A 26,040-nucleotide genomic window follows, 5' to 3' on the forward strand; every position below is an offset into this window, starting at 1 on the left:
CATATTAAGAGCCAAAATTCTTATCAATTCGGCCCAACCTAGGTATGCAAAGTATCAAGCTTAGGCCCAAAGAAAACCAACTTCAAAGATTGGGCAGTCAGATTTCCCAAGAAACCCCCTTGGGCCCAACCCATACCATTAGTCCTCAGCCCATTTTATTTCATTAACCCAATGTCCAACCCATATTTCTTAATCCACACTTTTAAGTGCTTAGGCCTAACCCATTTAAATGACCCACCTTGGGCCCAACCTATCTCATTAATCCCAAGCCCAGCCCATTTTATTTATTCAATACCCAGCCAAACTCTTTCAACCCATGGGTTTAAATATTTGGACCCCACCCATTTCAAACATCTATTATGGGCCTGGCCCAATTTGTTACACCAAAACCATTGCCTCTCATTACCATTAAAATCAACAAACCACACCCAAACCAGCCTGAACCAAGCACTTACCGAACCGAACCACGAATTCATCGTCTTCAACCTCAGGAAATCAAAACGAAAAGGGAGGCGGCTTCAACCCCTGAAAATCACAACGGAGTGGGAGACGGCGACATCGGGGCTGCAGCGATGGAGGTACGACCTAACCAACAGGGGAAAACATCAACTTCTACCTCCCTTTCAAGAAAGCCTTCGCATCTGATGCAAAACCCCAAGGCAGAGACGCGGCAGTGGACACCGGTGAAGAAACCCACCTCCTCTGCAACAACATTTTTACTTGAACTAGAAATTTTGCCAGTGAAAATTAAGTGGAGAGAACATCGTTCCCTTGGTTTTTCGCTGAAATTCTTTCGCGATGTGCTTGGTGACCTCCGCTCCGTACTGCTTGTGCCATGAAATCATCGACCGACGTCGCTTACCTCTACGTTGGATTTCAGGCGGATATACACTCTGAAGCATCGCTTCTTGGTCTTCGCTGGAACCACATCTTAGTAATGGCAACGTTGCACCTCCTCAGCTCCCATCTACGCGTCTATGGTGTTTGGTATAGTGCTCGAGAGGGACCTGGTGTAAGAGGCTGCTCAGATGACGACACCATGTTCTTCATTTCCATTGAAAGATGGTTTGTCTTACGCCATTCACTTCCACCTGGCTCCTTAAGCAACGCCCTTCATTTCCAATGATTTTTTGTGCACTTTTGGGTAGGGACGACCCATTTACACGGGCCCTACTTGGATGACTGGCACACATGTGAAGACTTAACCTCAAATTTTCCATCACCTTGAGGACAAGGTGATTTTCGAGGGGCCGGTAGTTGTTAGGACCCAAGGATGAGGCCATATGGAGGAGAGAGAGAGAGAGATTAGGGTTAGTTGGGGGTAATAAATAGAGGGACAATGGAGTGGGAGAGGGATCGAATATTATGGGAGTGATTTTGGGCAGCTGTAGGCTGAGGAGCACCTTTGGGTGTGGGGGTGACTGGCACCTCCAGGTCATTGAACAAATGCTCCTAACCCTCTCCAAAACTCAGACAAGCTTACCATTGTGGAGACGACTCTTCCACAAAACACTAGGCAGTCTACCCACACTAAATGCCCTCACACCAACCCAAATTTCAAGGATCACCAATCTGTAGGTGGCGGTGCAATAAGAAACCCTTTCTTTGGGAATAGTCGAGATAAGGGTAGAGGTAGAGGTAATGAACCCCGTTGGCAGTGAGCCACTTAGAATCATCCTCTATACAAGGGTGATGAGGACTTTGAGCCTATGATCGAGGATTCAATTCCAGGAGACTAGTTAAGTAGAGGTACCATCCTATGATGGTTAGAACAATGCCAAAATCCTACTTGATTGAATTAGGCAGATGGATAGGTTCTTTGACTTCTATGATATGCCAGAAGAGGTCCGCTTCAAGTTTGATAAGATGAAGTTAACTAGAGCAGCACAAGACTTCTGGACTGATCTAGAATCTCAAACATATGACTTATGGCAAGAACCGGTGTCTACCTAGGTTGGAATGCAAGAAAAGGTTAAGGAAGAGTTCTTAGTTACCTATAAGTTGTGACTTTTGAATGAAATGAATGCCCTGAAATGAGGCTATCAATCATTGAGCATATGGCTAAGTTCAATGAATTGAAGATATGGTGTTGTGCTTATGAGGATCCGCAATAGAGTTTGTCCAGGTTCTAACAGGACTCCACATTGAGATCCAATTACACATAACACCCCATATGGTCCCTAAGCCTTTAGGATAGCCCTGGAGGTTGAGAAGGCCTTGAAACCCTTTTTCCAAAGAAGGAACACCTCAACAAGGGATGCTAGCTTCAGGAGACCTTACCCTCCCACAAGCACCAACCAACCACCTAGTAACCCGCCAAAGCAACTTAACAATAAGGGTAAGGGTATCTTATGATCTGGCCTAGTGAGAGATGTTTCAAGTGTCAAGGCACTGGACACATTGCTAGAGAGTGCCCTAACAGAAATCTTTACATGGGGGACCCCAAACACAGGAGAGACCTCTGTTTCAGTGTAAGGTATTATTTGAAGGTGGAAAGGGTGAGGAAGAAGAATAGGTAAAATAAAGAGAAGACCTTTTCCTTGATGATTATTTTTCTACTCCAAACCCTGTTTTAGACTTTCAGCTTTGTTTTGCTTTTCCCAACGATTGAAAGTCTCAAGCAGAGACATAAGTTACTTTGTGCTCCTGCGTTACTTCTTATCCTTTTCTCTTTTTTTTTTCTTTTTTTTTTTTCTCTTTTCTTTTTAATTTATATTTGTTTAAGCATATCCGGGTTCTTCAACTGTTACATTCAGCTTCTCTCATTGTTTCTTTTTCCCCATTTTGCTGCATCTGGTTGCAATTGAATTTAGTAAAGAACAGTTGGAGCTTCCTTTTTGGGTTCCCAGCTTCATTATTTTTTTTTCCTTTTGGTTAGTCAAAGGGGATTTTTTTTTTTCTTTCTTTCTCAGTTGTGTTCTACTTGCTTGGTTCCATTTCTGATCACCAATTAAGACTCTTTCAATTGATAGCTCTCCCTAATACTCAATCATTATATTGGGTTTTTTCCAACTATTGTGGTGTTACACTTTCTCTTTCTGGGTATTTTTATATAGGATGAGTTAGTAACCAGAGGTGGAAGAAGAAGAAAGCATGGTTTTTCAGGTTAACTCCTTTGCCTTGCAGTTACGAACCCATTAAGAGGATAAGATTTTTTTATTACAAGGGTGGATTGATCATTTGATTTTGCCTCGCAGAACGTGAATGAAGGATAAAATGATTGAGTTGGGATCGAATGAGGAAGAAGAAGCAGTGTCTGTTCAGGTGATGAAGATGGGTTTATACATATATCTTTAGAGAGAAGAGAAGAAGGGTTGGAGCTTTTGATGATGGGCTTAAGATTTAATGGCATAATTGACTGTGAACTTACGTTTGAGAAAGAAAAGATTGAGGACGAGAAAGCATCAATTTTTTTCATACTAATTCAAGATTAATAGAACCCATGAAGCTTATGGGAAATGGGAAGAGGAATTTAGTGAGAAGGGAGAGAAATGGTGGTGTTACTTGAAACTTGGAAGAGAGAGGAGGTGGATTGGCCATGGTAGATATTAAACATTAATGACTAACAAGGGGGGCGTTCGCCAGCCATTCGGGCATGATCTAGTCGTGCCTTTTAGGATACAATGATGTAGCAACTCCAGGTTAGGAAATTTCTTCAAAGTTGCACCTTGGCATGATTTTTTGCCCATCAACTGTTCAATGTTGGACTTCAGAGAGTTACTAAAAAAGCATTTACATCTAAAAATAAAGAATGTTGACCAACTCAACAAGAAGAGAATTGATAGCATTACTCAGATAATGCAGCGAAAACTAGTGGCAACCAAACAGAAGAACAGTTTGATGATGGGCGCTATAGCTCTACAATGGTCTTTAACCGAAGAAGAAAAAAAAAGAGCTCTACAATGGTCTCAGAAAGAAGACAACCAACGAGGAGGGATCGATCGAAAGCAAAAGAGTTTATGCAAAACAGATCCTGCAGAAATAATTTTTCATTTGATGCACCCAAACTTATTTTTCATTCCATAATTTATTCTTGACAAAAGTCTCCAAATCATTTTTCATTATTGTAAAAAAAAATGAATTCTTGTACTTATTTCTTTTAAATAAGCATTACAGAGAATGAGAATTGATACCAAAAAGAGCCTTAAGTAGTTGGATCCTTTAAGGAATTCCAAGTCTAGTTCTGTTTTGAAGGCTATAAATAGCCTTAAGAGTCGATGTGGTTTGGTAGCTTGTTTGATGAATAAAATTTGAGTTTGAAGAATTCGCTTTGAGAGAAAGTCGTGGGATCTCAAGTGGGTGACCTGCGTCTGGGTAACAGTGTTTCACTGATTTAACTCATGTTCTTCTTCTTCAAGCATTCCAGCAACAGTCCAGAAAGCCTCTTCAGTTTACAAGTAGTACAAAGGCTTCCTACCCCTTTCCCAGCTCCCCTAGGCCATCACACCCTTACCCAGCCTTCCCCCTGGCTGTGCAACCCTTCCCCACCCGCTGTCCTTGCTGCCGCACTTGTGTAGCAACATTTCCAGGCCCTGCAACTCCCCTGATCACTTCCTAAGTCCCACAACCCTCCCAGCCCTTCAATTAATTTCTGAATTAGGCCTTGTTTCCCAGTTCCCAAATTCTGCATTTGACTTTGAGAAATTCTGCAGAATTTTACTTCCTCAAACCCTATGTTCTGAAATTCAGATCTGAACCACCTTCTACAGCAGAGTTTTAGAGCTTCAAGGGTATCCTAAAACCCTAAGACATCCCCCTTTGCTGGAATCCTAGGCAACCCTAAGAATCCAGGATAGTACCAAACCACCCTTATCCCTGGATTCAAGTTTTCATCATGGCGTTCCTAGGTCAACCAATCTGGAAAAATTCCAGGTGGGACTTGTCACTGCCACATTGCAGGTCTAAAGGGGCTATACTTTGTGGGTATACAGAAAATGGGTCTCCTGATCACTAGTCAAGTTTCTACCCTTATCCCTGGATTCAGGTTTTCATCATGGCATTTCTAGGTCAACCAATATGGAAAAATTCCAGGTGGGACTTGTCACTGCCACATTGCAGGTCTAAAGGGGCTATATTTTGTGGATATACAGAAAATGGGTCTCCTGATCACTAGTCAAGTTTCATCCCATTAAGGGGTAGAGAAAATTAAGGACTGTAGAAGGGTGCAAGCAGAAAATGGACAGCTGACAGTTATATGGATGTACGTACATAGTAGCTGAATTTGATGGAATTTGAGTCCAAAAATATATAGATGGCCAAACAAGATCATTCCCTTAATAACCAACCATCAGAATTGCAAATCATAAAAAAATTGGTGGCTTGCTAAGAAAACCTCCCTAAAAGCAGGCCAGCCTAGAAAACTTTTGTTTATTGATATTATCATGTTCATAATACTCCCTGTCCTAAAAATGACAGCATGCATTAAAACCTCCCATGTTTCCAATATTACTTTTTCCATTACAAACAATAAAACAGTGTTTAAAAATGCAATGTATAATATAAAGCTTTTCAATAAAATCCACTTCTTATTATACAAAATCAACATACAATTTGGGAAAGCCATAATGGGGAGGCGAACAGTTACTTTGGGAAAGGGGGAGTACCTACTATAGGAAGACTGCATGTCTTTCTTTGTCAATGTGCTCCCTTCTAGTATACCTATTACATGTTTCTTACCTTCAGTAGTCATTAGAAAAGAATGTTCATAACACCTTAATATATAAACATGATCATATGGATGCTGCATGGCCAAAACACCAGAAAAAGACTTGAAAAGAAAAAAGTTGGCATGATAGCCTATGTTCATGTAACATGGAGCAGAATACCTGCTCTGTGATAAAGGCCAAAGCTTCAATAGCAAGAGCCACCACATCCGAATGATGAATAAAATGAAATGCTCTGTTGACCAGTAAGGCCTCTGTTGTACTTCCTGATGAAGCTACAGCTGCCATACTTTGATTCCAGCAGTATCGATTAGCCAGAACTTCTGAGAAGCAAAAGGAAAAATTATATAATCAGGATTAATAAAGGTATCCAGTCCACAAGGCTCACATGTTCAGCAGGAGATGAGACATTATTTAAAAAGTAGTAAACATGTTAGATGACAAAAAAATTTCAAGTTGTATCCTATAATTCAAAAGCAGATCCCATCTATATTTATGGTGAAATCCTCAGGTCCTTCAACTGGTCCCTCAGAGCTCCAAAGGTCATCAGCATATTGTGTATCTTTTGACTTAACAAAATATCAAATAATGGTGTTAAAGACAAATTTGCCATAACCTATTCTGGTGCGTGTCTTTTTATCTCACCCACCCAACCCTCTTTATTCTCCTATAAGCAACAAGCTTTTCATTCATTTAAGTATTAATAGATTATAAGGACATATTCTTCTTTGGAAAGAAGTCCCAAAACGAAATAGGCCAAAAAATCTACATTGTCCCCAAGGAAACCCATTTGGTAGCAAAGAGTTCCATTAAAACACCTATAAGCGAGGTGGATCTCATTATCTTCTCCATCTTGTTAAATTCTTCTACTCCTATTCCAGATCCTTCCTTCTACCATATTCTATCAACTTCCAAATATCTGTTTCTATAGTTTCAGTGCAAAAATTCCTAATTTCTTCTTTGTCTTGTTCTGCTTACAAAACATGGATAGAAGTTCTTTACTTTTGAAGAATGAAAGAGGTTACTCTTAAGAATATGAAGGACCCGTTCAACATTCCAAAGATTTTCATGAAAAACTAGAATTCCTTCAGGAATGGGGGGTCTCTAACTGTAGGCAGCTTATTCAGCTGGTTTTTTTTTTTTAAATATAATTATGGTATTTAGATCTTCTGCAGTTACCAGGCCCTATATGGTATTAAAAGGCTTTCCTGTATTCATCTTTTCCTCTTTGGCTCTCCTGCCCTCACTAAGTTTCTAGACTAACCAGGGAAAAAATATTTTATGGGACAAATATGAAAGATTCATATTGTTTCCTGGATTAAATTTTGGATAACCTAGATTAAAAAAAATAAAAAAGCAAATAGGAATTCATGATCGATAATAGTCTGCTACTAGATGTTAGGGTACATAAAAAGATGTCTATCCAGTATACCCACGAGGTTCCCACCATTGTGGAGGTTTTGAAAGGGCCATAATGAACACATCTTTACTCTTACCCCCTACTTTACACAAAAGTTGTTTCTTGACTCGAACCCGAAATCACTTGGTCATAATGGAGCAACCTTAATGTTGTGCCAGGTACAAGTGTATGAAAAAGAGTATATAACATGCTTCCCCACAACATGATGTGGGGCGTCAACCCTACTTTCCCTTTTTCTTCTAGGGGTTTAGCTGGATATATCTTAAGAAGTGATTCTTCAATTTCAATCATGATGGGAGATCTCGCGAGATCTCGGGAAAATATCTCACTATCTTGGGATAGCAAGACAAGAGGACAGATGAGATGGGAGAGATGGGAGATCTAGCCATATCTCGGTGAGGTCTCGCCAAAGGTGGTCCAACCACCTGGTTTAGGCGATTTTAAAACCCCCTATCTTGCTCAAGAGAGGCATATCTCACCTCTCTCTCGCCTCTCTCTCGCTGCAACCCTCAAAATTTGCTGGAAACTTGATATTTTGCCGGAATTTGATGGGGATTCAACTTCTAAACATCCTTAACACATCTACAACATCAGATTATCATCATTCAAGCCTATTTCAACTAGATCTTCAACAAAGGTAAGATTTTCCCCAAAGTTTGAAAATTTTCAAATAGAATGTTCTACAATGGGTGTGAGTGTAGTATAAATATACGTTGATCTACTAGCTTTGATCTACACTTTCATGGAAACAAATTTAATTTTCTGTTATTAATTTATTTTTTGAATTTTCGTATTTAAAGATATATTATCTAAAAAATTAAGATTAAAAAATATAAAAAAATAATTATGATATGAATGTGATTACCACTTATGTTAAACTACATTAAGAGGGTTACAACCCCATGTATTCATATTTTGATTATCATGCCTGCTGTACTTATTTATTTTTTAAATAATTAAATAAAATAAATTATGAAAAATAATATTTTATTAAAAATTATCTTTTTTTTTTAAATGATGCTCATATTATGTAGTTTATTTTAAAAATACAGACATGTCTGTTTGAGCACCATATATATGTTATCTTAGAACAAAGTGTGTTTTCTTGTTTTATAAATTATTATTACATGAAATAATTATAAAAAATAATATTTTATTAAAAAATTATCTTTTTTTTTTTTTAATGATGCTCATATTATGTGGTTTATTTTAAAAATACAAACATGTCTGTTTGAGCATTGTATATATGTTATCTTAGAACAAAATGTGTGTTTTGTTGTTTTATAAATTGTTTTTACATGTTTTTATTTATCTAAAAATTATTCTAATGATTTTTTGGGAACATTCATGTACGTATTTCAATGTTGTAGACTTGTATCTTAAATGGCAACTAGTGGGAGTGGTGGCACTGGTAATGGGACTCAGGACATTGCTTGGCAACATAGGGATCCACCGACTGCCGACAAGAAAAAAATCTCAATGCAAGTATTGCTTCAAGACCTTGAATTCTGGTGGTTCAACCAAATCAAAGCAACAGTTGGCTGGTGGCTACAAAGATGTTTCCAAGTGTCTCAAGGTTCCTTATGAAATGCAAAAAACAATTGCAACAACTTTAAAGGGAGGGAGACAGAAAAAGGAGGAGATGGCACAAAAGCAAAGGAAATTTGAGGATACAGTGCTGGCTAGACCTTTTGTTGATGTTGATGAAAAGTCAGACGACGATGAGGACAGGAGAGGGTTATGGGTATTAAGTCACAAGTTGAGTGGAGACAAATGAAGGCTGCAATGGAAGTTAGTAGACAGTCCTTACATTTTGAGAATGTGAGGCAATATGAACAGACAAGAGAAGCAGGTGATTCAAGGTCAGGGGCATCCATGCCACCCAAACATAGTCTTCACGGAAGTAAGAGAATTGAGAGGAGGAAGACTACACATTATGATGCATATTTGACCAAGGCCCCTCCCTCTTCAAGCATCAAGACACCTATCAAATAAGCATTCCATATATGTTTACTACAGGTAGAGAAGGCAGTAGGGAGGAGGAAGCTAGGTTGGCAATCAGCAAATTCATACTCTATAACATTGCATCCAATGTAGCCAAAACACTACACTATCAGGGGATGAACAATGCAGTTGCTAGGGCAAGTGTAGGGGTTAAAGGCCCAACAGCTTGGGAAGTGATGAATAAATATTTACCAAAGGTGAAGCAGGAGGTGGAGGAATACATTGGTTCATTGAAGGAAAGATGGACTACATCTGGTGTTACTGTGATGGCTGATGGATGGACTGGTCCTACTAGATAGTCCATTATTAATTTCATGCTGAGCTGCAATGGAAAGACATCCTTCCTTCATTCAGTGGATGCCTCAGATAAAATCAAAGATGTTGACTACCTTTACAAGCTTCTTAGGCAAGTGGTCCTCGAGGTAGGGCCAAACAATGTTGTCCAAATTATCATAGATAACAGTGCTAACTTCAAAAAAGCCGGTGAAATGTTGATGAAGAAGAAGAGTGCCAAGATCCACCTCTTTTGGACACCATGTGTAGCACACTCGATTGATCTTATGTTGAAGGACTTGGGAAAGAGAAAGTCAATCAATGTTGTGGTTGACAGAGCTAGAAGGGTAAGTAATTTTATTTATAACCATGGTTATATGCTGAAGATGATGAGGAACCACTGTAAGGGTGATCTAGTCAAACTTGGATTGACTAGATTCGCCACTAACTATGTAGCTCTAAAAAGCTTCCAGAAGAAAGTGGTGGGTCTACAGCACATGTTTGCAAATGAGGAGTGGTTTAATTGGCGTGGACCTAGCCATCCTAATGCAGTAGTAGTCCAACAAACCATTGCTAATGATTCCTTTTGGAGGCAGCTGAATAGGAGGTGGGCAATTTAGAGCCTATTGTGTTTGTTTTTAAGGATGGTGGATTCGAAGAAAAAGCCCACAATGCCCCACATATATGCTGCCCTCCAGCAAATGAAAGAGTTGGTTAGAGCTGCTGCACCTGGCTCCTTCAAATCCTACGAGAGGATCATCAATGATAGATGGGAGACGCACTTGATGCATCCTTTGCACTTGGCAGGTGAGTCACTTTTATGTCTTTAAGTTTTTGCAGTATATTTTAATTTACATTGTTAATTTGTTATAAGCTATAGCTTATGATATACCAATCACTAACCAAATTTTTTATTTCCACAATACAAGCTTACTACCTCAACCCAAAGTACCATTATAAGAATGATCTGAGGCTTAATGTAATGTTGATGAATGCAGTGCAAGACGTGGTGGAGAAACTTGTGCCAAATCCCGTCATGCAAGGGACAATTAATGGAGAGGTGAGAACTTATTCAATTGTTTCTTCAACTTCTTGCATTAGTACATATACAGTAGTAAAAGTACAATAATTGAACAATTGGTGTACAGATCAGAGAGTTCAGGGATGCCTCTGGGAGTTTTGGAAAGCCTTTTGCGGTTGCAACTAGGCAAAAAAATGATCCTGGTAAATAGTCCATTACTATAACTCTGTAAGTGATAACTGATAAGTTATATAAGTATTAAGATTTACTTGCCTAATGCATTTTTATATTTGGTTATGCAGCTGACTGGTGGGTGCTATATGGAACTAGTTCACCATGTCTCAGGGACATAGCAATTAAAATACTCTAACAGACTTGCTCATCCTCTGGTTGCGAGAGGAACTAGAGCACCTTCTCGCTCATCCATAGTACGGTACGGAATAGATTGGGGAGTAAGAGGCTCGAGGACTTAGTGTATGTGGATTACAACATGAGACTGAGAGTAGGCACATACAAGATGATATAAATGACGAAAATCAGGAACCGATTGAGTTGACTAATATATTCCACGAGCCCCCCGCAGAGGATGAGGAAGATGATGTCATATATCAGTGGGTTAGGGATCTAGGTGGCCCAATGATGGATGGGCCAGGAGGGCAGCCTGATCCTACCATTGCTGCTACAATGGGCCCAAATGTTGTGGCTAACCACATGTCTTCTGATGAGGGTCAGGCTGTTGAAGCAGCATTAGCAGGACCAAGTGTACCATTTGTGGAGCCACCTAGTCGACTTGAAACAACTGCTGTGATGTCTAGTAGTGGGAGTTCTGATGATGTCGATGATACCAGAGGGCCAAGTGGCCCAAGTCAGCCATCAAGTCATAGAGGCAGTCAGGCTGGTGGTATTGCTGGTGGAAGTTAGGGTCAACAAAGGGAGTCACCTCCACCAGGTCCGAGTCATCCAACACATGCGAGCCACAATTCCCAACTCCCGGACTTATACTAGGAGTAGGAAGAGCATATCAAACCAGGGGCAAACGAATGATGATGCAAGCATGCAGGATCTTGAATTGAAAATAGGAAGCATGAGCCTAGATTATGATCACAGTGGTTCACAACAGAAAATTTTGGCCAGTTGGCAGTCATCGGGGTACCTACACGGGGATCACAACACCGGGTTAGATTACACTGGGTATTCTTCTTATGGAGATCATGTTATTCCTTAAGACTATACACCTGGAGAGTACACATATGGGAGTGAAGATGGGTTGTTAACTGACTAGTTTAGAAACCCCTACCCATATATTCAACAACAACATGAACAGCAAGAGCAACAATTGCTCTTTCACCCACCCAGGATTGACGGTTACCCCAGAGTGCTATTCCTCTAGTATTCTGACATGAAGACATATCAGTTCCATATAAACCAATATGTGACATACTATAGTGATGAGTTGACTTGGGAGGCATATGTGGCCACCATTCAGAATCAGTTGATGCAGAATGCTAAGTGACTCTTGCTGTCTTTTAGTCTTGTAACTTTGTAAGTTGTAAAAGTAATCTTGTTACTCTTGTACTCTTGTGATTGTGAACTTATGGATTATGATTTATGACTTACTAAAAGTCTAAAACTTCTTATGGTTGTAAAATTTTGAAGACATTTAAGTTATTTGATACTTTGATGTATAATGTTAATGAATTTGATACTTGATAGTTGATAACTTGAATTACAAGATATCTCTACATTACATTTTGTCTAACCTTACATTTCATAGTATTTTGGTTTTGCACATAGGTCAACTTGGAAGACATACTTAGGGTTATTTTCTCACAAATCTAAGGCCACCAATGTGTTCAAAAGCCCTTAAATAGGTTAAATACCAAGTTTCAGCCCAACCAGGACCCTAAAACCCACTAAGATGGGCCATCGAGTAACGCCAAAAAAATGGCATATCTCGGTATTTTGAAGTGGCAAGATCTCACACCATGCTTTCAATCCCAAAGTTCGAAGGTAGAAGAATTTGGGAGAATTGGCCCATTCACTTTAGCATGGGGCTCCAGAATGCAATGGTTAATTAGTGCTTTCATAACAAAAACATCAACCCTAACCTTAGGAAGAACTTTTGAGGCATTGAATTTAACAGTTGACTTAGGGGTCCGGACAATGGTTTGTGGAAAGCTATAAAATAGTAGGCAACAAGCAAGTGGGAAAGAAAGGGGAGGTGAGGATGACCAATTTTTAGAAGCAAACAAACCTAACCATATCCTGTAATAAATTCAGTATCAATAGCAATTGAGTAAACCCACTGATAGGGCTAATTATTGTCCTATCCTCTCCAACCAATGCCTTCAAAATGCTACTTTTTCCAACATTTGGCCAGTCAACAATAGCAATAGCGAGAAATAATGTTCTTCTTCATTGAGATGTTATATACCCTGTAAATGAAAGCAAAAGATATATCAAAATTTTAAAGGAGGAACCAAGATAATGTTTACTTTGACAGATGAGACATTGAAATGCTTACATATCTTAAAACAACAATTGGGAGATGATGAGCACATTTATGTGTGAAATCTTATGGTATAAAGCATGCATTTTACACACTTAGAGTGGAGCTACCTTGGTTTTTTGTTATTTTTGCAGATTTTAGGATTGTTTTGGGCACTACGCGAATATTTGGAGTTTATGGGTACGATACATGTTATTTTACATGTAAAGAAGTCCGGTTTAATTTATCAAATGCGAAGAGGGCCTGATTCTAAGCATGATGGGCCAAAAATAGATCAAGATGCTATTTTAAGATATGTATGGGCCCCACCAATAGTCAAAGATTAGGTAGGATCTACTTCCAATTTTTCCAATGTTCCATAGATTTTATATAATATTTTATTTATTAGATTTTATTTCCTTCATAAATTATTTTTCTCTCTCCCACTTTCTATTTCTTTTACCTTGTTTTCCCCTTATTTTACCCTCACTAACCCACTTTTTTTTTTCCTTTTCTAATTCACCTTCTCTCTCTTTATCTCTCTTCTCTCTTCTCTCTTCTCTCTTCTCTCTTCACTTTCTGCCAATTTTCCCACATATCTCTCTTGCCTCATGCGATCCATATTTTTATTTTTTATTTTCTTTTCACATTCTCTCTCCCCTTCCTTAACCCTCCCTCCCTTCCTATGAAATCTTTGTTTTATTTATTTTCTTTTTCTTTTTCTTTCTTTCCCCTATTTTCTCTCTTCATTCAATTATTATTATTAATTTTCTCTTTCCTTATTTGAACCACTTGACCAGCCCATATAAATATTGCTCTCCTCTTAGACATAGGTTAAATTATTTTTTCTTTAATTTTCTTAGGCTCTCTTATTCTTTGCATGCTTGGTGGGTTTCATATTTTAGCTTCATTGTTTAGGTTTCAATTTCTTATATAATGCAATAGTTCTTCTAGTTGTTTAGTTTTTTTTCTTCTTTTTATGCAAGTGTACTCCTTATATTTCAATTAATGCAATTTCAAGTTCAAGTTTCAAGTTCAAAGGCATTTGTTTTTCTCTGGGTCTAGCAATTTCCAATTTGAATTACTCCAGATTTGGCATTCTTCTGTCTTCTTCTTTTTTTTTTTTTTTTTTGTTATTCAAGATTCCAAGAATGCAAGTACCCTTCGTCAATAGGCTTTCCCCCCCCCACCCCCCCCCAAAAAATTCCATTCCCACTTCTGTCTACCCCTCTCTATTCTTGACTTTCAACACTTATTACTGTTTCCTTTTACCCCAGGTTCCTTAATCAAAGATGCTTACAGTTGTGTCTCTCTTTAGTTAAGGTTTCCCTTTGATTTATTGCTTTGTCATTTATCATTATGTTATTTACTTTCCACAATTTTTTTTTTTTATATTCCTTCCCCCAATCAGTGGACTGTAAGCTACGACAAAGGGTCCACGATCGAAGTCATGTTAGTTGCACTCCCCTTCCCTCGATCTTGAGCTGCCACTCGGATCACCTCCCTTTTATTTTTTTCTATTTATTGTGACCAGTTTTTTTATTCTCATCTTTGATTATTTATGCATTGTTTTTAATAGATGATGAATGGTTAGGTTATGTCTATCTTTATTTTTCTCAATTCAATTTTATTAGATGCATGTGTTTGGACTATTAATTTAGTTTAAGTAAATAATTAAAAATTAAAGTCTTCTCAGTCTCACATTACCAATAAGAGGAATAAAATCTAAGTGGTGTACCTCCCTGAGATCAACCAATTAGTTACACGATACCGTGCGCTTGCAGTTCACTTTATTTCACAAATGGGAGACTTCAAGTAGGAGAACTGCTGAAAGAATTTGCAAATAATGCCACATGAGGAAGTTTCCATACTTCAATGATGTTAAATATTGGTGATGGGAAAATTTTGGGTGCCAAATGTGGACCCATTTGAGTAAATATTGAAGAATTCTACAGAAGGAAACATGCCCTTATCATTAGGAACATCCAACCGTATTTTATAAGGTGATACATCAAGTACAAAAAATAATCGAACTCATTGTAGGACCACAATCAGGATTCACATTGTTAAGATTCAAGGGTTCTTAACAATGCTGGTAGTGAGGCAGAAGCTGATGAACCAACCCTCCTTATTAGGCTTCATATTTAGACACTGATAAAATTATTATAAGATGCCAACCAATCAAGTCATCTGGAACAGTTAACTTGGACAGGCACACAATGATATACAGAAAAGTATAGAATTATCAAAGGAAACTACATAATTTGCCCAACTGCTAAGTATTCCTCAATCTTGAATTTCTGACCTTCTCCAAGTTCCAATGCAAAATATGTGATGTAACCAGGGGGACTCCCCCCTCCAGAGAAGCCCCAAGAGCAAAGAGGAAAGACGGAACAGCAACCCAAATGCGGCCTATAGGGGGCTAAACCTCATGGAGGGAAATTTGGTTACCATTCCCCTTGAGTCCATTTGGATCTTGTTAGTTTCATCTTAACTTTAGGAGCCAAATCTACTTTTCATTTTGGGTTTTGAGTCCTTGTTTGTCAAGATATGATAAAGTCCCTATCACAGTAGGAGTCCCAGTTGGAATCCTATTTTCAAGTCAGGTTCCTTCTTTAGGTAGGAAATTTAAATTTATAGCTTTTATTTGTTTTGGAGTTCTCATATAGGATTCCTTTTCTAGTTGTTTGAGTTGAGGCATAGTTTGAGAAGGAATTCTAGTCCAAATAGAATTCCTTGTTGAGTCCTAGTCTAGTTAGACTTCTTTATTTTGTTGAGTCCTATAATAATTTCCTGCATTGTAAAAGGTTATAAATATAGTCTTACACGCATGTAACAATTACTTTATGATGAATTGAATGAAAACAAAGTTGAAGGAAGGAATGGAGTCGTGGGTCCCAAGAAGGAATCCCCATGGCTGTAGTGCTCTCTCTAAATTCTGCAAATTCCAGATCCCTCTCCCTCTCAAGCTTGCGGCAGCCCAGGAATCTTCAAGTTTCCTGCAGTTTTCAAGTTACCCTTGTTCCCAACCAAGTTAGTACACCCTCATCCCCCTTCCCACCCCCTTTCACCTTCCCAAACCCTTGCACAACATCTAAAACCCCTCCATTCTCTTGCAGCAATTCCAGCCCCCATCCTCAACCTCAAAACCCTTAATCCCCCTACTCCTCAACCCTCTTCCTTTCCTCTTTGAGTCGCACATCTCCCCTCCTTTCCTCTAACCTTCAGACCCTAGAAACCCTGAAACACTCAAACACCTACAACGCTTCAATCACTCATCCAAACTCAAATCACCTTTGGACTCAAGACCCTAAAATCCCCATAACCTCAAACCTAACCCTAACCCAAACCCTATTCCTACCCTAGAAACCCTAGACATCATAAAATCTTAAATTACCATAAACCCTAGCTTGAGGAATAATTCTGCAATTGAAAATCTGTTAAAACAGAATTATTTTCCACAATTTCCAGCCCTAATACAGCTTAGCTGAACCCCACTTCTCCCTATGATTCCTAAATCAACCCTAGACCCCCCCCCCTTAACCCTAGCTGCATGTAATAATTGAACTTATACAGCTTCTGTTCACTGTGAAATATTCTAAGAAACCCTAATTTCAGAACCCTAGGAACCCTACTTGGTCCTGTTGATTCACTTATTGATCCTGTAATTCGACCCTCAATTTGGGGGTCAAATCAATATGGCATTCTTGTCTTTTCTTAATTAATATCAGTCTACTCACTTTCAAGGAAAAAATTTCGGTCAAAACCTGGATTATAACCCAAGAGAAGTGCGAGATTTCCACGTTTCGACCGAAATTTGGTCAAAACCAATGATCTTTTTCTGAAGTTTCAACCTTCAGTGTTTCTATGGACTCGAAATGATCTAGATTCTTGCATCCTACCTATTTCATGCATAATAAACACAATGGAACTACTAGTTTACCCAAAAAAAACCATTGAAAAAGTAACATTCAAGTATATAGTATATATGAGAAGAAACCGAGAATATTACCAAGTACAAGTCTGCCTAATACTCCATCTTCCCTCTACACCCGATACAAATAACAATACATGTCCCATGATGTTTGCTCCATACAGTACTACAGCTTCATATGTGGTCTCATCCACATGCCTAAGATGTCCTAATGGTGGGAAGTTGGGTCCGGATAAGGAACTGGCTCAACTACTGATGGAAGGACAAGTGGTAGTTGTGGTATAGAGTGGAAGATTTGCTCAACAAACGAAGAAACACCCTGGTCGTCAGCAAGGGCTGGGACACCATAAGCTCCATAATGATAATAAGGTTTCAGTGGCCGACTCCGATAAGTGACAATGGGAGGGGCACCATAAGTTCCATGACCATAAGGCTCCACTGGTGGCTTACCCTTAGTCTGAGCCAAGAGGGACTCCACAAGGTCCATAACCATAAGCTCCATAAGTCAACCAGTAGAACCAACACTCTCCACAACTGTATCATATGAGGACTCTGCAAGCGTATGCCATCCGGATCCTCTAGAGGTGGAGTCTCTAGAATCATCTATGCCCGTCGATCTCATAGAGCCCACCAAGCTCTCCGCATCAGCTAAATGGTAAGACCCATATGATGGCGTGTCCTCCACGCCATATCCATGTTCTCTCCCCTTCCCCTTCCTCGAATGTCAATGAAACATTTTTGCCTCGAGATGCAGCTCCACTATGGTTTGATTGGACCATCTGATTTGACTCCAACCCTGAAATCAACTATAACAGGGCATCCAACAGATTTGTGTCCAATCCCAAATGTTCACTATATTGATATCTAGGGTTTAGAAAATAGGCTGCACAATTAAAAAAGCTTACAATTAGAAGTTAGAAGTTAGAGTTAGGATTGAATGAATTACCAATACCTACAACTACAAGTCAACAACCCACAATATTTACTTACCAGCCCTACACAGGGGATGCATCAAATGAGCAGTCCATCATGTATACACAATATCCAAGAAAGCCCAGTGACCTCTAGGGTTTGCTGCCTCTAAGCAACCTTCATACGCTTAAGGTCTGCATACAAGTGGGGCATGGGTCCCCTCAAGGAAGAGTCCACAATACACAAGACCTTTATAATAGGCTCTAAGGTCTGCAACACCACAATAACATTTCTTCAGAACTCATCAAATGACATTGTACTATGTGCCTCACACCCGTTGGTCGTACTGAATTATCACAAACTCATTAAGTCAATAGATAGTAGATAACTAGATATACAAGATAATCATGGACTCATAATATAATAATTTGTAAGATGAAATAGTAGATAGTTATCTTACTTGGATCCAACCCAATCAAACCACTATTGGGATGCAAACATGGATCGAAGGCCCAACTTCTTCTCCTGCATACTACTCAAGAAGACGAAATTCGTCGCAAATCTTATCGGACCAGGTCGCACTAACTCACCTCCACATAATCTCCTCATTATGGCCCAAGCAGTGTTATAATTGTAGATGTAAGTTAGTTACCTGTCTAGTCCTCTCAACTATGTTATGGACAATGGTAATTTTTCCAACGTCCTTCAACATTAGGTCGACAGAATGAACTGCACAAGGTGTCCAAAAAAGATGATAGTCTAGTGAACTCATCAACACTTCACTAGCCTTGTTGAATTTTGAGCCATTGCCAGTGACAATTTGCACCACATTCTTCCTCCCAACCACATCTATCACATCCTGTAGGACACTAAGGATATATATGTGGTCCTTTGTATAACCAACAGCATCCACTAATTTCAAGAAAATGGTTATCTTGTCACAGTACACCATAAAGTTAATGGTGGACTTTCTTGTCGGACCGGTCCATCCATCAGACATGATGGTGCATCCATATGTATCCCAGAAGGGTTTCATATTGTATATATATTGCTGCAACTCTTCCTTCTCCTTTTGAAGGAGGGTGGTCATCAACTCTGTAGGGGTGGGACCCTCATATCCAAGGCCTACATCTGCAATACTATCAATCATCTGCCTGTAGTATGAACCTTACGTTGTATTTGCTAGAATGGAATTGTAATATATCCACTTTGATATTGCCGTTTTAACCTTCTTGGCCATACCTTTCTATACACCAGAAATCTTGGGCTGTTTGGCCTCCTTCCTGAAAACTTCAAGATCCTGCTCCAAGATCGGGTCCCCACGGCGTGGATAATCAAATGGTGTTGGTTCTGCTAGATTTGATGTACAAGGGACCCTCTGACTTTATCATCTGCTAAACATGCCAAATACACCACCGCTCCCCCTCAAATTACTATGCAGCCCTACAGGAACCAGCTCAGCTCATAAAGCTCTAGCTCTAACCCTATCCTGCTCTTAATTGTGCAATCGACTGCTCTCTGCCATGGCCTGCCACATGTCCCTCTTCTCCTGATCTCTTGCCACATCAACAAGATCAACATCATGATCATCATCTCTATATGATGACGGTCCCCGCACCGCATCATCTAGTGCTTTGTTCACTCTCCTCTTATCATCTTTCTTCTTCCCCTTCGCTTTCTGTAAATCCCTAAGTGCCTTCACTACATCTGGATGGGCCTCTGTGCATGTGGTCACATCCTTCGAACTCCCGATGATATAACCGTTAAACCGGCTGATGCCACCAAAGTAGATTTTCTTCCCACAAAAATTACATTGTGTTTTATTCTTATCTCCATCAATAGCCACACAATATTGCCATGCTAGGTCAGTCTTCCCTCCTATTGTTGGTCTCTCACGCTCTCCTTGTGGTTCTAGTTGTCCCCGTCCACTCTGTGGCCGTGGTTGTCCCCATCCACCCCATAAAGAACCATCTCCCCTTTGACTCCCACTATCAGACATGATGACTGTTGCATTCAAAATGATTGCATAAGTCACTGAACAACACCAAAATAATTTTCCATTTTATTTTAAAATATAAAATAAATTTTTACAATTTTTTCGACAAAAAAATAGGCTGCCCATATCAAAACTGACAATGAAGCCACATAGGCAAACACTTGAAAAATACTTACATAATTATTCAATAATTTTCAAAAACTTTTTTCTCCATTTTCCCCTATTTTCTCCATTTTTTTTCCCAATTATTGATATTTTTATTAATTTTTTAATTTTTTTTAAATAAAATAATTATTTTATTGGGTGGAAAAATATTTTAACTCCGTGAGTCCGTAGATCGGCTCATAAAGTTCCACATAGTTTTTTCTATCATCATACAACAAATATATCACTTAAAAAGTAAGCATTTTCAGTGTAAAAAATACAAATTTTTACTCCTAAAAATAAAAATAAAAAATTACTTGGTGAAAAAAATCCCAACTCCATAAGCTTGTAGATCAACTCACGGTATTCAACATACTTTAATTATATAACCATCCAACAACATTATGGCATGCATTTTGTCAAAAATTAGTTGGAGAAGAATGGTTACCTGTGAGACAAAAAACTCGTAGATCTGTACAAAATCCCTTTTGATAATTAGAAACAACGTGATATCCAGTAATAACGAAGCAAGATGTACTCGTGATGTTTAAATATGGTGAAAAGTGCAAGAAATAGGAGAGAAAGGCTCGGAGAAGTTTGAAGAGGAGAGAGAAAATATAAAAAAATAAAATTGAAATTCGACCGAAATTTCAATATATTGCTGAATTCTGAAGAGGCGATATATCGACAACGGTTGAAAAATCGACTGTGGATGATATATCGTCGACTTAAGGAATAAGTCATTTCGTTGGGGGGAGTAGTGTCGCCCCCCAGCGACATGGTGATATATCGCCTTGTGTCGGCAATATATCGCCTTGTGTCACGATATATCACCGACACATTAAACCTTAGTTCTAGTTTGCTTCTTGTTAGGAATCCATATCTACTTTTGGATTCCAAATTGGATCCTTCTAGTGAAATATGATAGAATCCTGATTTGAATTAGTTTCTTATTCAAGTGAGAGTCATACTCAAAATTAGAGTGTTAGTTTGAAACCAAGTTGATTTCCTAAGTTGAGTCCTAGTTTTTTTTTCATTTTAAAGGCTATAATATTCCTCCATCCTCTAATTGCAAGTTGATTTGATTAATACAATTGACAATTATGTTTGGAGGCAAGAGAGGAAGTCATGGGCTCCTAGAGGGAGCTTGCAGCACTTCTAGTGTGATCAAATTCTGCAGCTTCTTCCATCTACAGCAAGCATCTTCAACTCCAGCAGCTTTCCGCCATTCCGAAGTACAGCACAACCCTCCCCCAGCCCCTTTCCTATCCCTCTTCCCCTTCTCCCCAAGCGCCCGCAGCCCTCCCCCACCCTTTCTTCTTCCATATGTCAGCAGCACCACCCCTCCCCTGTTAGGTCCCTAATCCCCACCCCCTTACCTTCTCCCCTTTTCTCCTAGTTGGATCAAATATCACCCCTCACCCCATCCCTACCCTTAATTCCACCTAAAGACCAAAACCCTAACACTTCTAAAATTCCTGCACTTATCTTCTTCATTAAAGTTCTGCAATTCATCTTCAACCTCTAGACCTAAACCCTAGTTCAACATTAACCCTCCAAACACCCAAACCACTTAGCATTGGCATCTCCTGGACCTACTCTACTTCCCCTTCCAAGTCCTAACCCTAATTGACTTACCTAAAAGTCTTACTCCAAGTAGGAAACTTAAAACTAAACCTAAAACCATTAGGATTAAACCTGAAATTACAAAATAACAACAACAACAACAGTCCCATTCCTAACCTAACCGAAACTGTAAGACCCTAGTTTCTAAACCCTAACTTTCAAATCCAGACCTGGAACTATCATTACAGCAAGGTTTCAAGTTTAAAACCCTAAGCCTGGCTGAATTCTTCTGGGACTTTACCTAACCCTTGTGAACCCTAAAACCATCCCAAACACCTACTGCCAAAGGCATTCTAAGCCCTAGACACTGATGGTTTCCAAGAGAGAGGATCCAGAAGTGAGCTTAATTCTAAGGCATACTTCCAACAAAGAAAAAACTGGCTGATGAAGGCCCATACTTCAATTTTCAACTCATAACTTAAGCTCTCAGACTAGAGATATGTAGGAGTACTTTTATTCTGGCATTAGATGCTTCAAACAAAGGATTTACAGATCACAATAATAAGAATGGTCGACGTAGGCATAACAAGAGTGGTACCCTAGAGTTGGTTTACATCACCAGCATATCAATCCCTAACACCACAAAATTCAAACCCTATGCCGACTCATTCGAACTGTATGTTCATTTAGGATACTGGGCTCCTAGTCTAATAATTGACTTGCATCCCTAAATCATTAAGCACAAGTGGATACGTATTTGGCTTATTAGCAGCTTCATCAACCTTGAGTATAAAAAAGCTCCTTACAAAAACAGGGAGACTCTCCTGTCTCACTTCAAACCAGCTAAGACTTGCATCAGTTGTCTCAAATGAAATCTGAGATCAGAGCAGTATCATTTAATGGTTGTACAGCAATCGCACTATTTTTACACAGTAAGTACAAAAACTCGTACATCTATAGTGTCTTACTCTCAAGCACAGTGGCCTCTACATGAAATCACAATCCCACATAAAGTTGAGTGAAAGCATATTTATCAACACCTTTCAGTTTATCTCAAGGAGTTTCAAACATCACAAGTGCAAATACACAATCCAAAGGTTACAGGTAAAATCTTAACACTGAAACACTGAAGAGATCGCTGGTGGTTTCCAAATCTTGCTTGTCTATTGTTCAACAAAAGCCCTTCAATTCAGTAGAGAGAACATGGTTTAATTGTGTTCAGCATACTTTGGCTTTGTTTAATTGTGTTCAGCATACTTTGGTTTGATAAAATGTTGAGAGATTGGTTTAGGGATGAGCTTTCCAAGAAAAAGGATCAACAACTTTGTGAAGTATAAAGTTCATGAGTTATATGATGAGCAGTTACCGGAGAATAAAAACCGAATTCCGCTGTAGCAAAATATGACTGGTGATGCTTTTACATAGCCATGCTTTGTGAAGTATGATCAAGGCTAAATTAATACCACTAACGGGAAAGTATTCCTTCAGTCACTATCTCAATGTCCAAGTTTCATTTTCTCCTTCTTTAACAAAATTATTAACCAGTATATTCCATGTCCTGGCATTGGGTATGATTCCACTGTCCATTCCCCTGCCTAGAATTAATATAGCTTCATCAAGCATTCCCTCCTTGCAGTACCAACTGATTAGAATGTTATATGTAATAGTGTCAGAAGCCAGCCCTTCAACCTGTAATTTGTCCAAGAGGTTTAAAGCCTCCCGAAAATGCCCTGCCTTGCAAAGACCATTCATGAGGCAATTATAGGTGACAATATCTGGTGTCAATCCACGGAGAATCATGTCCCTTAAAAGCTCAAGAGCAGTTTGTACCCTACCTGTTCTGCAGAGGCTGTTGATCAATATATTGCAGGAAATATTATTTGGGGTAACACCCTTTCTCATCATTTCTTCAAACAATGCCAAACCCTTCTCGACGGCTCCTGTTTTGCAAAGCCCCTTAATTAGACCATTATATGTAATGACATCAAGAGGGTAACCTCGAAACACCATCTCATTGACTAGCTTCAGTGCTTCTTTCAATGCATCTTTTCTTAAAAAGGCATGAATCAATGTGTTATAAGTTATGTTGTTGGCAATTACACCCTCCAATAACATATCCTGATGCACTACCAATGCCTCTTCAATGCGGTCAGCATTGCATAAACCATGTATTAGAGAATTGAACGTAAATATATCAGGTTTGCATCCTTCACTTGACATCCTACGAAAAATTTCTACCGCCTCACCAATCTTTCCTTTCTTGCTTAGTGCAGACATAAGACAATTGTATCCAACGATATTTAGGCCAAGTCCCTTGGCTGACATCTCCTCTAAAACATCATTGACTTCTTTGAGTCGACCTTGCCTGCAGAACCCATCAATCAAAATTGTATATGTGATCACATTGGGTTTACAGTCTTTAATTGCCATTTCATGCACTAGTTCCTGAGCTGAACCCATATAACCCATCTTACATAACCCATGGATTAGGATGTTATAAGTGAACACATCAGGACTGCACCCAAAAGGCAACATATATTCGTAAAGAACAGCTTTGGCTTCATGAAGACGTCCACCTACCACATAGCCATTGATCAAGGTATTAAACAACACTATATTAGGTGCAGGTACTTTGTCCAACAGAGCTCTTGCTTCATCAACCTGGCCATTTCTACATAATGCATTCATCAAAACACCATAAGTTATAGAATCAGGTCTGAAACCACGTAGAATCATCCTATCAACCAACTTAGCTGCCTCATGTATCCGACCAAGCCTACAAAAACCATGAATAACATCAGTAAATGTATTCACATCAGGTGTGCAGCCCATCAGAAACATTTCTTCCAACACCTTCAATGCCTCCTTCACTCTACCATTCTTGCTGAGGGCATGTATTAGAGTCTGATAAATAACTGAATTAGGTACACACCCAAGGTTTGTCATGTCTCTTAGGAGTGAGCAAGCAGAATCGACCTCATTCAGTGAACAGAGGGCTTTAATCACCACTCCAAAAGTGAAGTCGCTAGGAGATATATCCTTAAGTAACATTTCCTTGAAAAGAACAGGGACGGTTTTGTGACAATTTCCAGCAACCAGTATCTCCAACGCAACATTATAAGATCTGAAAGTAGGTTCACAGCCATATGCATCCTTCATTTTCATTAGCACCTCAGTTGCTTGCCCAGGAAAACCAGCTTTCCCATACCATTTCATAATCACTATAAAAAGGGCTTCTCTGAAGACCAACCCTTCTTCCTTCATCTGCAGCAATAATCCATCGATGGCTTTAAACTCCTCTGCAGCTCCAAGCTTATCAATTAGCAAATAATAAGCATTGAAAGTATGCGAATAACCCTTCTGGGTGCCAGCCCAATCGAATATGGCCATCGACGTGGGCACATCGAGAGGGAGCTCCAGTAACTTACACAGCCGCTCTGGTGTGATCCAATTGAGTGTTCTCCTAAGTTCTTGAAGGTCAAAAGGCCTCAATAATCTTTCCCACTCATTCTCTTGCTCTGCTCCATCCAAGAAAGTACGCTCACCATCACTCCTACTTCCAGAAGAGCTCGTACATAAACATGGGCATTTGTGGAAAGCTGACAGATTTCTGCGGACATATTTGATTAAATTTGATCCCCCAAACATAATTCAACACCGGAAGGGTAGAATTTCAACCGGATGCCTTTTGAAATATTCACGAAACTAATCACTGCTCCTCGAGTCTCAAAAAAGGAAACATTTCCAGCGATCTGTATACGTGGGACAGTGGGAGAACCATATACATTTGAAGAAGTTCTTACTACTCTCTTCATCAATACGCCTCTGTCACCGCCTGTTGCCGTTCTCCGGTGGCGTCAGTTTCTGATATTGATTTCACTGATTCTCAGGATTTGGTTCCTGTGGTTGATTCCACAGAATCCTTGGAGAATAATGTAGTAACCCCTTCTGATTTCCAAGAGGTGAATAACTTACCTCCGGACTCGGTAGAACCTATGGATTTGCTGGCACGTTCTCCGAACCAGAACTCGACATTGTTGTCGATTCACCGAACTAGAACCGGTATTGACGGATGATCATCTTCAGGCTCTGTTTACCACAATTCAATTCAGTGACGATCTGACGCTTGATCGTGTCTTCAATTCACCATTAACACCGTCCAGGACGACAGTGCCAACTGAACGCTTGGAGGATTTCGGGATTTATAGTATCTGTTGTGGAGCCCTATTTACCGCAACCAGTTCAACAACATGCTGATGTAAATACAGCCAGCCCCTTTCATCCAACCCAGATCCAGTTCAGCAATGCCCCACTTTCATCGGTGATGTTTCGAATCAACCTTTCCAGAAGTAAATGCAAGCTCTCTGGCGCTTTTCCAGATTTTCTTCTTTTATTTTTATGTGTAGAAAGATTATTTTTATTCATTTTGGATGTCCAAACTTTATCCAATCGTTAGAAGCATTCGATTTCCTACAAAAGGTCGGTTAGATGTGGACCAACTCTGCCGTCGGGAAGCCACATCTGATTGTTAAGTCAACAAGAGCACCACCAAAGAGCTCTCAGAGAGCTTCATTGAAAGATACAGGGGGAAGATTTAGTTGCCTTCCCTTCGTGTTATG

At 39.4% G+C, this 26,040-nt stretch overlaps 1 protein-coding gene across 5 annotated transcripts in view; it reads right to left on the reverse strand.

Moving 5' to 3' along the window:
* Window positions 1-25,800, reverse strand: part of LOC149020783 (Pentatricopeptide repeat (PPR) superfamily protein) — a 45,148-nt gene extending 19,348 nt beyond the window's left edge. The window contains exons 1-5 of one of the 5 annotated variants that reach the window (XM_089148990.1): window positions 22,788-25,800; window positions 14,608-14,696; window positions 12,636-12,816; window positions 5,826-5,986; window positions 5,604-5,658 (exon numbers count right to left, since the gene is read on the reverse strand). In XM_089148990.1, coding sequence (XP_089005116.1) covers window positions 22,913-25,069 — 2,157 coding nt within the window. In that variant the 5' untranslated portion in view covers window positions 25,070-25,800 and the 3' untranslated portion in view covers window positions 5,604-5,658; window positions 5,826-5,986; window positions 12,636-12,816; window positions 14,608-14,696; window positions 22,788-22,912. Of the gene's footprint in view, window positions 1-4,605; window positions 5,987-12,635; window positions 12,817-14,607; window positions 14,697-22,787 lie in introns of those variants that run through there. The other 4 variants (XM_089148989.1, XM_089148992.1, XM_089148991.1 and 1 more) reach the window with 4 other exon arrangements.
* Between the last annotated feature and the right edge of the window lie 240 nt (window positions 25,801-26,040).

This window comes from Hakea prostrata, chromosome 3 (genome assembly GCF_041222555.1).
Source record: "Hakea prostrata isolate BN-2017 chromosome 3, UWA_Hpros_2, whole genome shotgun sequence".
Classification (NCBI taxonomy): Eukaryota; Viridiplantae; Streptophyta; class Magnoliopsida; order Proteales; family Proteaceae; genus Hakea; species Hakea prostrata.